Genomic DNA, 15,584 nt, shown 5'->3' on the forward strand with positions numbered 1-15,584 from the left:
TAAAAAACAAAAAAGAAAGAAAAAGATAGATATTTTGGTGCAACTGCTTGAAAACGTCCGGTGTAAAAATGTCCCAGCAAAATGACTCTAATGTGTGAAATTTACTCCGTGAAATATATAGATGCAAGGTACTATCATTTATTATTTTAAAAGTTTTAACGTGGGCAGGGGTAGGAAAGTAAAGGGAAAGACTTAACTTAAGGCAGAAACTATTTTCTGCTGAGAAACTGCCATTTTTGATAGCTGTCCCTGCTCATTTGAACCAAATATGAGGACTGTATGAAACCTCAGGATGGCAGGGAAAGACATGCGAAGGAGGCACGATTCTGGACTCCAGAAAGGACAGTGCTCTAGCTTGAACCTGGAAGGATGCTTGAGAGGTCAAGATTTCAAGGCAAAGTCTGAGAGCCTTTGGAAGAAGAGTTGGCCTTTGCCATGTAGGAACTGCAGGGCACCGGCACCGTGGACTTGGGACCAGCTCACAGGCTGGGATCCAGATGCCCTCATGAGGGACTACAGAGGGAGGCAGCCGGGGCAGCAGGCCCAGACGAGGCAGGACTCTGATCAGTGTACTTAGGATTCTGAAGATTATCCACCAAGTTATGAGGAACTATTAAATATTAAAGCTTTCAAAGCAACAGTGTAAAGTGATCGTTTGTTTGAGGACCGTCTCTCGGGCAAGAGTACACAGAAGGGGTGAGTCTCTGGCAGTGGTGAGAGGAGGCTGCAGCAGTAGTCCAGAAGAAACGGACTTGACTCTTACTCAGAAACAGAACTGGCAGAGCAGCATGAGCCAGAGAAGACTAAGGGGGGTCCCGTGTGGCCAGACAGTGATCCAGTGACCCAGAGGAGAAATGGGGTGGGGGGGCTGAATTCAGCTTTGTACCTGTTGAGTCTGAGGTATCCAGGGGACAGGCAAGAGTGGGGGTCCAGAGGACGGGGTGATGGTCCAGGACCTGCTCACAGAGGATACCTGAGCTGGGTCTTGAAGGAATTTGTCTGACAAAGGGGTGCTAAGCACAGGCAAGACGGGGAGTCAAGGCCTCAGATGTCAAAGTGCATGGTGTGCTCAGCAGCAGTGTGTGGATGGGTGAGGCCAGAGTGTGGGTTTACAGCAGGAAAGGGGGCCTCTAGGCAAGCCACCCAAGACCAGGGAGGACCCTGGGCATAATAAGGAAAGAGGCCTTTTTCAGTCCTGAAGATGTGTCAGCAGAGAGAAGTAACACAGTCAGATGGGTGGATGAAGGACTCAAGAGAAGGGGCTGCAGACCAGCTCACGGTCATTTAGCCGAGCCCTGATGGAAGCAAGAGCAGATATGGCAGAAGCAGTGAGAACAGAAAGGCCATGACAGCTTTGAGGGCACTCTGAGCATGACAAGAAGTGGTCAATGATTCAGGCTGAGGAAGACTCAGTCCCAGATTACTGAGTAAACGTGATGCTGTTGAAGGCAAGGGCCACATCAGAAAGGAGGTCTGTGGAGGAGAATGGCAAGTGAGGCCTGATCTAGAGATGCTAGGGTCACCATATTCCATGTGAAGTTGGAAAGTGGATGGGGAGCTCAGTGAAGCCAAATGGCTGGCCAGGATGAGGGCTGGTTCAGAACATTACTCCAAGGGCTCAATGAGTGTGCACAGTCTGTCCACTGGGAGGGCTGTGAGGGCCCCACGGCGCGACTTCCCGGACTATGGGTCACCTGCCAGTGGGCTATGTGGAACGAGTGGCCTGACGACGAAATGGAGCCTTTCTGGTGGTAGCTTTTGTGGACTGAGTGACAATGCATTCTCCACCACGCTAAGGTGGGACAGGGCCCCTCGCTTCGTGTCCCTCTGAGGACCAGCCTTGAGAGCTGGTTTGCGGTCGATGCACCTACTCTGGCGGTAGAGTTCAATAAATCTCTTCTGATACTGTATTAGCTCCGCTCGGCTGGGCACTTCATCAATCTTGCGATGCAAAATTGCTATTTCTCGATTTCTTCGAGCCTAAATGCAAAAGGAAGGGGGAGACAACACCATTTGGTACAAGGCCTTACATGTTTTCTGGGGAGCCAAAGTACTGCCCCCCTTCCCCACCTGAGCAGAACCACACATCCTGGAATGCAGGCACAAAACTCTGCTGTTGGCCTGAGACCCCATCTCAGATTCTGACTGACTCTCCACTTTGCAATACATGGAGAAGGGCTGGCTGTGAACTGGAACCACAGAAGGCATCACATTAATGAATCGGGAAAGAAGATTCTGAATGGGAAGGGCTTTGTGGACAGAGCCCCCAGCTGGCCCACCAGACCCCAAAGGACTCTTGAGCAGCTGATTCCACTAACACCAGGTGGGGAATGGGCAACAAAAGGAATGCTTCCATATGGCAAGGAACTCATGCCACCCACTGCCTCCTTATCAATTCCAAATTCCTTAGCCTGTTGAAAAGCTCCTACAATTTACTCCTAAAATACCCATGCAGCATTTTCTTCCTACCATGAACTGGGGTCTATCCTTCTCATCAGCATTTCAATATATTCAAGTCCCTCACTCCTTATAAAAGCCCTTCCTTAAACCCTGACCACCTTTCAGCTACCAGCCTCTTTTCCTCTCTTTAACAGCGCAACTCCCTGAGCCATATGCCCTCAGCGCCTCTACCCCCCAACCCCGTTATCCTGAACCCACTGCCACTGCTCTTGCCAAGGTCAGCACAGACCTACCTGCTCTGGGAGACATCTAACAGGTAATTCTCAGCTTCTAGCTTTCCTGACTTTCAGCAACATTTACCATTCACTCCACTGAGCCCTCTGCTCAGTTCCAGGAGACCTTGAGCTCCTGTTTTCTCCATGCCTCCAGCTGCCCGCTGGGTCTCACCCTCACTGGTGGATTCCTCCTTTTCTCTGCCTGTCCTTACACAGGGGCTAGTCCCAGAGCCTCTTCTCAACCTACATTTTCACAGCCTCAGTTATCACCTCCACAGTGCGGACACCCAAATCTCCATCCAGACTATTCTGACATCAGACCCAATACCCAAGCACTTCTTGGACATCTTCACCTGGTCAAGTACCCCAACTTTAAAAAGCCCCAAGCAGATCTCATTAACACTCCTAGTCATACTCCCACCCTGTGAGCCCTATTGTTTCTCCTCTACGCTTTTTCTCAATGAATGACACAGAAATTCCAGCACCCTCCTTGACTCCTCTTTTTCTCTCACCCAAATGATGCTAAGTTCCATCAGATACAGCTTCTCAATCTCTCCCCTGCCAGTTCATTTCCGTCCACCCCTGCTGACCCTACCCTGGCTCAGGGCCTCCGCAGGCCTGTGGTTTGACAGCAGCTTCCCTCCAGCCAGTCTGAAGTGGCCCTATGCAGTTTGTTTTGATGTATATGGATGTATCTTGGTTCTCAAATAGCCAGCAGCTCCCAGAAGATGAGCCATCTCACTTACTATTCCTGGGACCTAATGCAGCACTGACTACACCGTAAGCACACAGTCAAAGAGCTTCCAAGTTGCAGCTATACTGTCCTGATTTTATTTAATTCTGTGTCTCTTTAAAGATTAGGACGGTGTCCTTGTGTCAAAGACAAATTTGACTCATCTGAATTTAACCAAACAGCTCAGCAAAGCAAGCAAAAGCCAGAGACAGGAGAAACAGGGTCTCCTTGCCCCCACAGCCCTTTGGCCATTCCCACGAGAACCGGGCCTTCCCTTCCTGGAGAACAGAAAGAAGACCCAGGACAAAGTGCAACACAAAGTCACTCCCAGCTTGTGAGCTTCCACGAGCCAGATCCAGGCAACGTGAGGGATTTTCCAATGTAATTCTGACTTCCTGTAAATTTAGCTTTAGAGCCAACTTTAAGACCTACGTCCTCTATATTTGCTGGGCTTCTCACAATCCCCTAAGGTTTCCAACTAAGACAGCTAAAATGGGCACTTAATCTTAGAGGAAAAGTACTAGGTAAGAACATTAGAACTTGAATTCTGCCTCTGGCACTTACCATTGCTTGACTGTGGACAAGTATTTAAAGGATTTGAATTAATTTCTTCATATAGAAAATGAGGCTAATACCTACTGGGGTGAGCATCAAATCAAACGAGATGCTCGTGAAAGTAACATTTCAGTGTGAGGTGTCATCACCCCCTTAAACCGCTGCGCGGCACTCCAGAGAGAAGACCGGCCAACAGCGGCCTCAGTGCAGCCTCTCCAGCTCTTAGAAACGGAGACTTCCCAGTTCTGCTACAGGACATTCATACCTTGTCAGATGTATCGATGTACTTTTTCAGCTCTTGTTTTTACTCACCTGTAGTAAACGGATCTTGTAAAGTTTCTCTTTCTCCATATTATACCGTCTGTCTAGGTCTTCCTAAAAATTGGAAAAGGACACAATTACCTGGGAATAGGAAACTTTCATTCTTTGATGAAGTCTTTTGAAGCTGAATGTTTTTTGTCATATCCCCCCCGTCCTGAGGCCTCAAATATCTTTTCTCAACTGGCTGAGTCTAGGGTCTGGGTTCTGTCATGGGAGACCCTCAACACCCTTTCATAACTCTTCCTTCTTCTGGGATCCAGGCTGAACCCAGCATTCTTGAGTGAAGTATCCCCAAACCCCCTCCCCACTGTCCTCCCCTAATAACTGAGGAGCCAATTATGAAAGGATGAGTTGCCTTATGCCTCTGTGTTTGGAGACGATGCTGGTTTGCTTTTCACGTTTCTATTTAGAGCTGCACTGTCCAATATGATAGCCACTAGCCACACGTGGCTATTTAAATTTATATTAACTAAAATTTAAAAAAATCAGTTTCTCAGTTGCACCAGCCATATTTCAAGTGCTCAGTAGCCACATGTAGGGAGTGGTCACTGTATTGGACGGTCCAGATACAGAACATTTCCACCACTGCACAAAATTCTTTTGGATAGCACTGAATTAAAAGAGAGAAACTAGCACCTTACTGAATCCCGTGAGGCAAGAGATATGGCTGGATGGCTTGTTGTGTTAGAGCAACCTACAATAAGGGTCAGAGCTGCCCCTCTCCCAACACACACACACACACATACACACACACAAAACACAGTCTCCTCCACAGGGCTCAGTGCAGGCAAACCCCAACAGACTTCACTGTAGGAGTCCTGGAGCTCACTCTCTAGGAGCGTGTGAGGGCACGAAGGGAAGAGGAACCCTAAAGGAGGCAAACATCTAAAGGCTTTCCTGTTTCTCTTTTCCTCTCCATCTTCCTTTTCTACTTTTTTCTCCTGGAGGTTGTTGGAGTGCTGGAGTGCTGGGAGCACTGGTTGAACCCAGAACAGGGGTCAGCAAACTGTGGCCCATGAGCTAAACCCCATAGTCCTTGGGCCAAATTTGCCTCTCTGCCTATTTCTGTAAATACAGTTTCACTGGAACACAGCCAGGTCCTTCTAAGTATGTACTGACTGTGACGACCACAGCCGAGTTGGCCCATAAGCTGAAAACACTTACTCTCGGGCCCTTTCCAGTGTGCTGCCCCTGGAACGTGATACCATAGAGACAGGAGTCTCTACCTCTGCACCACCCCCGCCTCTCAGAGCCTACAGGTTGTGACCAGCACGTGTGGCCAGTGCGGGGCTCACCCCTTCTCAGTGAGATGCCAGATGAAGACAGATGCGCACACAGGTGCTGGGAAAAAACCCAGTGGAATGGTGACTTTTGGGGCCATCCCTGGGGAGACCCTGCCCCCATCTAAGGGGCCAGGGGTGTAAAATGGAGCAATGCCCTAAGAGCCTGCAGCTGAGTAGGGAGTTGTAGAGATATTAAAGTAGGCATAAGAAAACCATCACAGGAGAGTGCAAAGCTGGCCACCACTCCCCACAGAGGACAGTGGCAGTCCTGAGAACGGGCAGGTACTTACATTATGAGTCATCACAGGGGTCAGGGCACCGTGCGGCTCTCCCCTGGAGAGGGTCTGAAATGATGAAAAGTCACAAACACTTTTTCTGAGAAAGGGGACTGGGATAGAAGCTGACGTCTAGATGTAGGAAGGGGTGGGAGTGGGGAAGAGTCCGCTGACCGTGTCTGGACAAGGAACAGCCTGTATACGAGCCCCAGATTTTAAATTGTTCTTAAATGTCTGTTAGTTACACACTAACGGGCTACAGTGTAACCCTCTCTGAATGTGAGTAACGATTCCTCTAACAAGACAGAACTGCTGAGAAGGGAAATGTGATCCTGGAAGTGTGTGATCTGTGCACACTCAGAGGCTGACTGAGCCGGGAATTTGAGCCTCAAAGCTTCAAAGTCTTAGAAACAACTGGAAAGGCGGGCTGTGTGATGATGGTCACAGGACCCCACTGCACGGCAAGATTCTGCTCCTCCCCCGTGCCAGTCCTCAAGGTGTGAGGAACTGTGTGGCCTGTCACGCCATGAGGAGGCACCTCCAAGGCCTCTCTCTCCACTGAGCATGGCAGTGTCCGGCACAGCCAAGGGGCAAGTCCCCAAGCTGAGGGCACGTGGACTCACGCTGGCTGGCTTGGACAAGTCTTTCCCCTCCCTGAGCCTCAAGTTCCCCGTTTCTACAAGGGAGAGGGTGTCGTTGATGCGTTCTGAGGCCCTGTCCTGCTGGCACATCCTAAGCACAAGGGTCCTCAGGAAAAAAGCTTTGAATGAAGCGTGAGAAGGGAAAACAGAAAGAGCAGTCCCTAGAATCTTATTTGGTGAGAGAAACAAACTTTTTGGCTACCCTGATGTTTTAAGTTCATGCTTCATGGAAATCCACACTAGCTCCTTGGAGGATCAAGTCCTTTGTTCAGAGAGCCCGCAGGTCCCATGTGCTCCTTAGGCCCAGATGCCCCTGCACTGCGGGGGCTTTAAGTAACCCAGCCCTGCTCTCCTGCTTCGTGTTACTGCCGCCTGTTAGGTGTGGGCAAGTCCCTAGGCAGGAGTGGAGGGGAAACCAGTAAACTGTCACAAAATTTAGAGAAGGACACGTGGAGTGGGACACAGAGCTCAGAAGCTTCCTGGAAACAGCCCTTGCCTAAACGGAGGGAGAAGCCAGACATGTAACTGGGTATTTCCCCTCTGGGGCTGCTGCCGTCTACACCAGCTGCTGTCTTTCACCAACCACAAGGAAGAGAAAGGAGAAGGAGGAAATCTAAGAAAATCCTGTGATGAGAACAGCTGAGGAATGTGTGTCCAGAGGAGCAGGCTAAGGAAACTGGCCAGTCCTTCCGAGCGTCAGCCTCTCTGCTGGCGAGTCCTGTAGGAATCTCTTCACCGTAAAGCCCTAACAGCGCCTCGCAGTCTGGAGGACCTGCAGAGGCTTTACCTTTTCATCTCCGCCTGGCGCTCTCTCAGCCTTCAGGGTCTCAATTTCCTGTTGCAGCCGTGTCATCTCCTCCTTTAAAAGTGAATGAACATTCACAGAACTTGGATGAGCTAATAATCAGATGCAATTATTGAAATACTTGACCCAGAGTCTTCTCAGAGTTCAGTATCTGCTAGATACTGAAGAGAAAAGGCCAAAATATGACACGCAGCAAGTCATTATGATTTTATGAATCACAGCACAAACCAAGACCCCAGCTAAATTTCCTATTTTGTGTTTCTATGCTAGGACAGAATTCAGCCTGGGAAAATTTTTTTTCAGGAGAATATAGGGAGCTGTAGCTCAGTCTGAAGGAGCCTTTCTCTCTAAAGGGCAGGTGAGGCCCACAGTAATCACCGGGACACGAAAGGAATGAGTGGCTTAGAGTCTAGCTCCAATCGGCCTCGTTTGCTTCCTCTTCTCCACAGGCCCCCGGGACCCTCCGCCCTGGAGCTCACCAAGGCCCTCTTCCACCTGCCATCCTCACCTACCTTAAGATCCAGCTTCCAAATGGCTCCTGTGCCACAGTGGCCTCTCCTCCCCTGGAGCTCACACACAACTCTCCGGGCCTCACTTCCTGCCTCCCACTGCCACCACCTGTGCGTGCAGCATCCCCACTACTAGACCACGAGTTCCCAGAGGGCAGGAACTAAGGCCTATACACATGACATACAGACATCCCAGGTTTTCATCAGGACATCTCTGCTTTTGTAAGATGTTATTCCTTTCACACTTTATAAGACTCTTCTTTTAAATACATTCGTAAATTGGAAAACATTGTTTGTTAGACTGTACTCTCAGTTTTGGGTTTTGGCACACACAGTCACTAATCTAACTCACTTCTGGCATCCTCGGAGGTACCTACCATAGTACTCTACTTGTCTGACACATAGCTGCTTGATTAACCTACTTTTTCAACTGCACCTGGACAGGAGGCCACAACAGGACAAGGGGAGGTAAAGAAAGAGATTTTACAACACTCTTGGTTTAATGTCTGTTGACACCAAGCAACACTTACTCGACAATGTGCTTTAAATTCCTGTTCCTGACTTTTCAGGTTTTCATTCATGGCTACAAGTGCTCTCAAGTTCTGCAGGATACTGAAGAGAAAAGGCCAAAAAATGACACGCAGCAAGTCATTACGATTTTATGAATCACAGCACAAACCAAGACCCCAGCTAAAAAGAGACTCCTTTTTAATTTCCTTTGTCTCTCCCAAGAGTGTCTAATGGGTTCTCCACAAATGATGACTACCATTTAACTGACATTATTATTTGTTTATATGCTGGAGTCCATCAGGCCATATCCAGATGAACATTACAGAATTCAGAATTGAAATGTCAACTGCAGAAACATCAAGTTTCAAGAGCACTGGATACATCTAAAGATACCAGAACACAGACAGTATCACAGACCATTTTTAATTTCCATTCTGAAAAGGAAACAAGTTGCCTAACATCATCAAAAGCACTAATTTGAAAATAAAAATGTCAAGTCTCTAATAATACTTTGCTCCATATCATGAAAGAAGGGTTTCTAATTACAGAGCCAAGTAATCTGTCGGTAATACTTTGCTAAAAATGTCCATCAAACCCAAAACTGCTCAATCTGTGCCTGAAGCTTTTTACGATTTCACAGTTTCATTCAAATGAGTGACACTTTGGAGATTTACCACCCAGTGTGGTGCTAAAAAAAGATGCCAAAGAGAAATGCTTCTTATATTTAAAGTGACTAAAAACAATTAATTTAAAATTTAAAAAAACCCAGCAGCTGTTTCTTGGCCAAAAAAAGACTGTACCTTTACTCCTAAGGAAAAGGGCTGAGATGTGTGCTGTTAAAAAACGGGTAACAACGGTTGACTCCAAGGGAGGAGAGCTGGGTGGCCGGGGGACAGGGTGGGAGGGAGACTTTTCACCGAGTGCCTTTTTGTACCAGGAATGTATTGCTGAGTTTTTAAAAACAGAAAAAGAACAAATTACAAAAAGATGCTGCTTCTGATCCCAAGGGGAAGTGGGAGAAAGAGGTGGTTAACTCAGTGCAGCCCAAGCGCCTCTCAGCACAGGTTCGAGCACTGGGGAGTCTGCACATTCCAGGCCAGCAGGGAAATGCACTGACCTGGATGGGGCCAGGAGCGCTGGACCCCGGCTCCTCAGTCCTGTGCTCAAACAGATTAAGCCACCAGGTGCCGGCCAAGTTACTTTCTTCAAAGAGAAAACAGACACATGCTGAAAGCTCTTACCTGGGATCAGCTTTGGATTCTATCTTCTCCAGGGCGGCTTGTTCTTTGTCCAGTTTCTCGCTATGGCTCTTCAACTGCAAGAGAGAATGGAGGCACTGGTGCTACAGACATGGTGGATTAGAGGAGTGAGCCTTCTGTTCTCCCTCCCCCTGGCTCACACTAGGACTCCACTGCTGACCGGTGGCCAAGCACACCGGATTTGGCTGCACACTGAGAAAAGAGGTGGACGAGAGAAAGAGGACGGGGGTGGAAGCACAACATGGTAAGGTCTGGTGGTAAAAGAAACCTTGGCAATAGCTTTAAATCACAGCGGCAAATGAGGGAAAAGTCAAAAGTAATGCTGACTGCAGGTGCCTTTCAGTAGGAAGGGGTGAGCAGAAAGAGTGGCTATGAAAGACAGACCTGGGTGTAAATTCCAGAATACCACTACCACGGCTAGTAACAGGGCAGGGTTAAATCTCCTATCTTCTTGAATAACTTCATTTTCTTTTTCTGAGACAGAGAGTGAGGATTTTAAAAAATAAATTTTAAAGAAACTTAGATTTTAATTTATAAGGCGTGCACTTATACCATACAAAAGAATACTAAGCTGCTATTAATGAAAAGGAAGAAAAAAGCAGCTCTTTTATGATGATCTCTAATACTTACTGTTAGTTGAAGTAAACAACCTACACAAACCATGATTCCAATGTGTCTCCAATGTGTAGAAAGGAATGTATACATTGAACATATAAATGTATAAAAGAACATACACGTTAGTTGCAAATGCATAAAACATTTCTGAAAAGAGTCATAAGAAACTGGTTACTCTCTGGAGAGGATAACTGTACGGTTGGGTTACAGGGGTACACCCTTTGTACTTTTTAAATTTTCAACACATGTGAATGTGTTACATATGCAAAAAAACAAGTTAAAAGTTCCAAGGGCTCTAGTTGAAAACGGAAGACTGAGCACAAGTTGCAGCAAGCCCTTCTGGTCTCAAGTCCTAAAAAATCCAGATGATTGTGTTGGAACACAGGACTGGATACCTCAGGGACAAGAAAGACAGCCAGTAGGGAGGACCAGACAGTGGAGGACTGTTGTGTGGGATTCAGAGATGAAGGAAGAACCAGTCTGCAGGGCTGGGATCTGCATTAGGAGCAGCCACCTGGGCTAAGCAGTGAAGCCTGGCTCCCGTAACCCAAGACTGCTGCTCAAGTCTCAGAGGCAGGGCAGGCTCCCAGAAAGTCGGCAATACCCGGGAGAAATGGGGAGCTCCCAACCCTGAATACCACCAGCTGATCCCACAAAACAGCAGGACCCACCCTTCCAGAATAATCACATGAAGCAAGCTGCATAAAATGGAATCTACACAGTTGGTAACACGAAACTTCAGAAGCAAAGATAAGCCTACCACCAAGAATTTTCAAACATCTAAAGAAAGATAAAACCATTAAAAAGATGTATCAACTCAACAATGAATTCTGATCTGAAAGAATAAAGATGAAGAAAAATTTTAGCACAATAAATGCCCTAGAGAGACAGGAGAGGATACTGCATATATTAAAAAGAATCAGCCTCACACATAGGAAACTAAAATTGTGACTGCTGAATTAAAAGTGGACAGGCTAGAACCTGGTGGCCCTGCCAGTGCAGGGGTGTGCAGCCTCCCCATAGGCATCAGGTGCTGTTATCTGTCCTTGATCTGCCATGCCCTGCTTTGCTTTCCCTAAATTTACTGGAAAGACAGGTCTTCCCTGTTCACTAGGTCATCCGGCAAGGGCAGGCTTTGCTGCAAAGTCCAAACCTGGGCCCACAGGCGGGAAAGGGTTCAGGGTGCTCATTTTGCCCAATCCTTGCCTTGAACAGATAAGGGGACTGAGGTTCCAAGATGAAGTTCATTTCTTATTCCAGGGTCTGGTCTTTAGTATTCTGACCAAATCAGGCTTCTTCATGAGTTGTTCAGCCCAAGGTTTTGTATAGCTTCCCATTTTTCGAGATGGGAATTAGCTTGACTGCCCTCATATAGTAAGCTCTCTGGGAGGTCTTTGGTGCCAGACTGCCAGCATTCAAATCCTGGCATCCCTCTGCATGGCCTCTCTGCCTTAGTTTCCCCATCTGCAGACAGAGATGGTAACAGTGCGTCACCAGGGTTGTTATGAAGATTTAGTGGATGAATATAAGAGTGTGCCCAGAGCACACCCAGCACACAGTAACGCTGGCTGCTCGTACCATTTGAGGACAAGAAGACTATGCCACATTATTAACTTAAATCACACCCTCTACCTTTCCAGCACATGAAAGGGGCTCAAGAAATACTTGATTTAGTACTTAGTGCAAAAAGTGACTTTATAGCCACTTAGGATTTACATCCAAAGGCATATAAGCATCCTAGGAGATTGATATCAAGATGCTTGCCTTTAATCTCTTCCAGGTTGTTATACACAGACTGATCCATGACTTGGCAACTTCATGCCAGGGATTCTGCAGCATTAGAAGTGGGATAGCTGCAAGGATCCCACCCTGAGAGTTTGCCATCTAATCCACGAGGAATGTAGTCACAGAGGAGTATAAAGAAAGCTCATCTGTCCAAAGCAACACAAGCATCTTTAGAAAGAATGAAAAAACTTCTTGTCATTCTTGTGCCTGCCCTTTTCAAAGATTCTGGCAATAATTGAAGAGACTAGACCAGTCAGAACTAAAAAGCTTTGTCAGATTTATAGCAAGGCAGTGGCTAAGTGCTGTTATAGTGTCATAGAAATGAGAATTTTAAATGGGCAAATTTCACGTGAAACTTAAAAGACAATAGGGACTGCCTTGGTTTCAGAGATGTCTTCCACGTGGTCCAGAAAGTACTCAGTGGGGCCTTCACAGTGAAGCCCTTGCAGAGTACAGCTATAGCCCGAGCACTAAAATCACAAAGAGGACAGCTTTTCAGATGCAGGTGATGACAGCTTTCTGTGGAAACACAAAGGACAGGACTATCTAAACTCTCTTCATGACAGAGCTGGCATCATAAGCGACTGTCTTCCTCACCTGGCTTCCTAGGCAATCAGAAGCGGGAGGTAAGCAACACTCTGACGCTGATGTGAGATGGCACACTCACAACCAGGATTAGAAGACGGATCACACAGTTCAAAATACGCCCATACCCTCCTCCTCTCCTCAGACCCCGCCCCCATTCTGGCCAGGATGTAACTGGCAATTGTGAACAACAAATTATAGCCCTCTGTAGTTCCCTCATTTTACAAAAAGAAACCTTCTCACTCTCAAGGAATTCGGTGTTTTGAAGCTATTCTACAACCTGTGGCTTGTAGAGCAGGGCCATTGACTGTGAGTGACCCAGCCTGTTCTTCTGTGCGGCCCGCCCCCTGCCTATCAGGCCCGCCCTTGCCGGGAGCCTTTCCTGACTTGCAGCCCACAGGCATCTCTCCCACCAAGATCCATGGTGGCATGGATACACTGATGGCACGGCTCATGCACTGCCATGTGACTGTCCATGTTCCCAGATGGACCTGAGCCCTGAGAAGGGGATCACGACTCCTCGACACAGACTGATGACACACAGCGTCCCATTAGCACTGCAGGTCAGAAACCATTCTCAACAAGGCCCACGGAGGAAGGAGAATCGGCTCACCCCTGTCAGCGTTTTCTTCATTTCATCGTGTCTGCTCTGTAGGTTGGTATGATTTGCCTGCAGCTGCAAGAGAAAGATAAAAGATACCTGCTCTCATTTGATCCTTACAACAATACAGATATGGGTGTTATCCCCATTTCAAGATGAGACAAAAGGAGCGCAGAAAGATGAGCAAATAAACTGAGCAAATGTGGGAACTTTAGAAGGGTTGCCAACAAGTGAAGGAAAAGATCTCACATAATTAGCACCGACTACACGTCAGGTGATATCCGAGGTCTTCTGCATAAATCCTATCACGTAATCCTTACATTCAATGGAAGAAAATATTATTCTTATTTTACAGATGAGGAAATAAAGACTCAGGGCGGGTTAAGTTACTTGGCTAGAGTTTCACAGCTGATAGCTGATAAAGCCAGGATTCAAATTCGGGCCTGACTTTTCTGTATGGCCACAATCAGTTCAGTGAACTAATTTGCCCATTCAGAATACAGACTGCATGCCAGCACTTGGTATTCTAGCACTGAATATGACTGGTTGGCAAACAATGGCAGACAGAAGAAAGGACTCCAAGCTTCAACACAAAGAGAAGGAAAATGAATTACTCTTACTGTTCAGAGTTACATGACTGTAAACTTACGTCTAAAAGTGTCACTTCCCTTTTCCTTACTAAAAAGGTATATCTTTGTACTATCTATGAAATTTGACTTTGAATTCAGAAATCTAAAAACATTCCATTAAAAGCTCAAAGGGTTTGTACGTTTCTACTTTTGAAAAGGGGACGTGGCAGAAAACCACCATCAGACTCTTTGGTTGTAACCTACATACAAATTAACAATGAGAAATTTTATCCTCTGTCTCCATGATTATTTCGAAATAACTTGCCCCATCCTTGAACCTCCAGGAAACCTATCGAGAATTATGTCACCTTCAGAAACCATTGCTCCCAGGTCATGCTTCTAACTACCGGTCTTCCTGAATGATGAATGGTGACATTTCCATCAAGGCCTACCAAGAAGCCACCTCGAGCAGAGAGCAGAAGTGACACAGGAGGGAAGCAGGTGGGCCCTGGTTTCTCCCTTCTGAAAGGGAGCTCTCTGCGCAATGAGAACTTTTACCCTGTTTATGCAATTGGTAGATAAGAGGATTTCTGCCCTGCGATCTTCTTCTAGAACAGAGTTTGGAAAACTTTTCCTGTAAAGGGCCAGGTAGTAAATAAACACTTTAGGCTTTGTGCGCCACAGGGTCTCTGCTGCATCTACTCGACTTGGCCACCGGAGCTTGAAAGCAGCCACGGGAAAAATGTAAACAAACTGGTGTACATATATTCCAACAACACTTTCTTTACAAACCCCTCTTCCAAAACCTCCTTTAACCATTCTCCCACGAAGATCTTAACTCTTTCCTCAATTTCTCCCTTCTTGAATAATGGTTTGATTTTACCTGAATGAAAATTATAAAAAGAAAACACGAACCTCTTCCAGATGTTTGGTCTTCTGCAGAATCTGCTTGTTTAAGGAAATGACTTTCCGACGATGTAGCTGCGAGGTTCCTAATTTTTCCGGACTTTCTTCAGCTGATAGCTCAGACTGCTGTGGGAAACAGGGAGGGCAAACCCAAAGGATTTAATTAGTCCACCTGAGTTCATGTAAGACCCATCCATTCCTGCTCAGCCTGGGCAGCCAGTCACAACCAGGCCAGTGCAGCCACGGGGTCCTGTGCAAAGCCCAGTCCAGAGAAAGAGATTCTGACAAAATGATCAAAATCCCTATCAACAGAATCTGCATTCCTGGCAGAGGGAACAGCATGTGAAGAAGCAGAGGGATATATAACTGTGGTTATGTTGATATCACACAGGCAACAGGGCACCATCAAAGGGTTTTAAATAATAGAGGAATAACATGGTCATGTTAATATCTTCGTAAGACCATTCTGGAGTTATCAAGAATGATGAGTTGCTCACTTTCATCCAAGTATTATAAGTATATGGTTAAAAAGTTTAAAACACTCAGAAGTGCATACAATGAAAAACAACAGCCTCCCCATTTATTCTCCCTATCCATGGGCCCACTCTCTTTTAACCATTTCTTATTTCTATTCTTCTGGCGTTCACAGAGGATGGATCTGAGACAGATGAAAGCTGCTGAGGGAGACCAGCAGGAAATTCCTGAGATTGTGGAAGAGAGGAGAGGATGGAGAAGAAGGGTTGGACAGGACGTGGAGACCGTCAGGACTGAAAGTGAGTAAGGGAGAGGTTTACGGGTGGGTAACGAGGTGATATAACAACATCACTGAGAAACCACGCAGTATAGAAATGCCTGCAAACACTTGTCTCAAGACCCTAGTGAGAAGCCCCAGGAAAAGGAAACAAGAAAGTCGACCCTGTTGCAACAGGTATTCTCAAAATACTTCTGGGATGATCA

General features: G+C 46.7%; 1 protein-coding gene across 3 annotated transcripts in view; it reads right to left on the reverse strand.

Moving 5' to 3' along the window:
- LOC124231973 (coiled-coil domain-containing protein 93) overlaps positions 1 to 15,584 on the reverse strand; it is a 57,926-nt gene that overhangs the window by 19,294 nt on the left and 23,048 nt on the right. For all 3 annotated transcript variants that reach the window (XM_046648966.1, XM_046648967.1, XM_046648965.1), the window contains 8 exons: positions 14,637 to 14,753; positions 13,165 to 13,227; positions 9,549 to 9,622; positions 8,328 to 8,409; positions 7,271 to 7,342; positions 5,858 to 5,911; positions 4,276 to 4,338; positions 1,872 to 1,980 (listed from right to left, as the gene is read on the reverse strand). In XM_046648966.1, the coding sequence (XP_046504922.1) occupies positions 1,872 to 1,980; positions 4,276 to 4,338; positions 5,858 to 5,911; positions 7,271 to 7,342; positions 8,328 to 8,409; positions 9,549 to 9,622; positions 13,165 to 13,227; positions 14,637 to 14,753 (634 nt within the window). The remainder of the gene's footprint in view (positions 1 to 1,871; positions 1,981 to 4,275; positions 4,339 to 5,857; positions 5,912 to 7,270; positions 7,343 to 8,327; positions 8,410 to 9,548; positions 9,623 to 13,164; positions 13,228 to 14,636; positions 14,754 to 15,584) is intronic.

Source organism: Equus quagga, unplaced genomic scaffold (genome assembly GCF_021613505.1).
Source record: "Equus quagga isolate Etosha38 unplaced genomic scaffold, UCLA_HA_Equagga_1.0 HiC_scaffold_142_RagTag, whole genome shotgun sequence".
Lineage (NCBI taxonomy): Eukaryota > Metazoa > Chordata > Mammalia > Perissodactyla > Equidae > Equus > Equus quagga.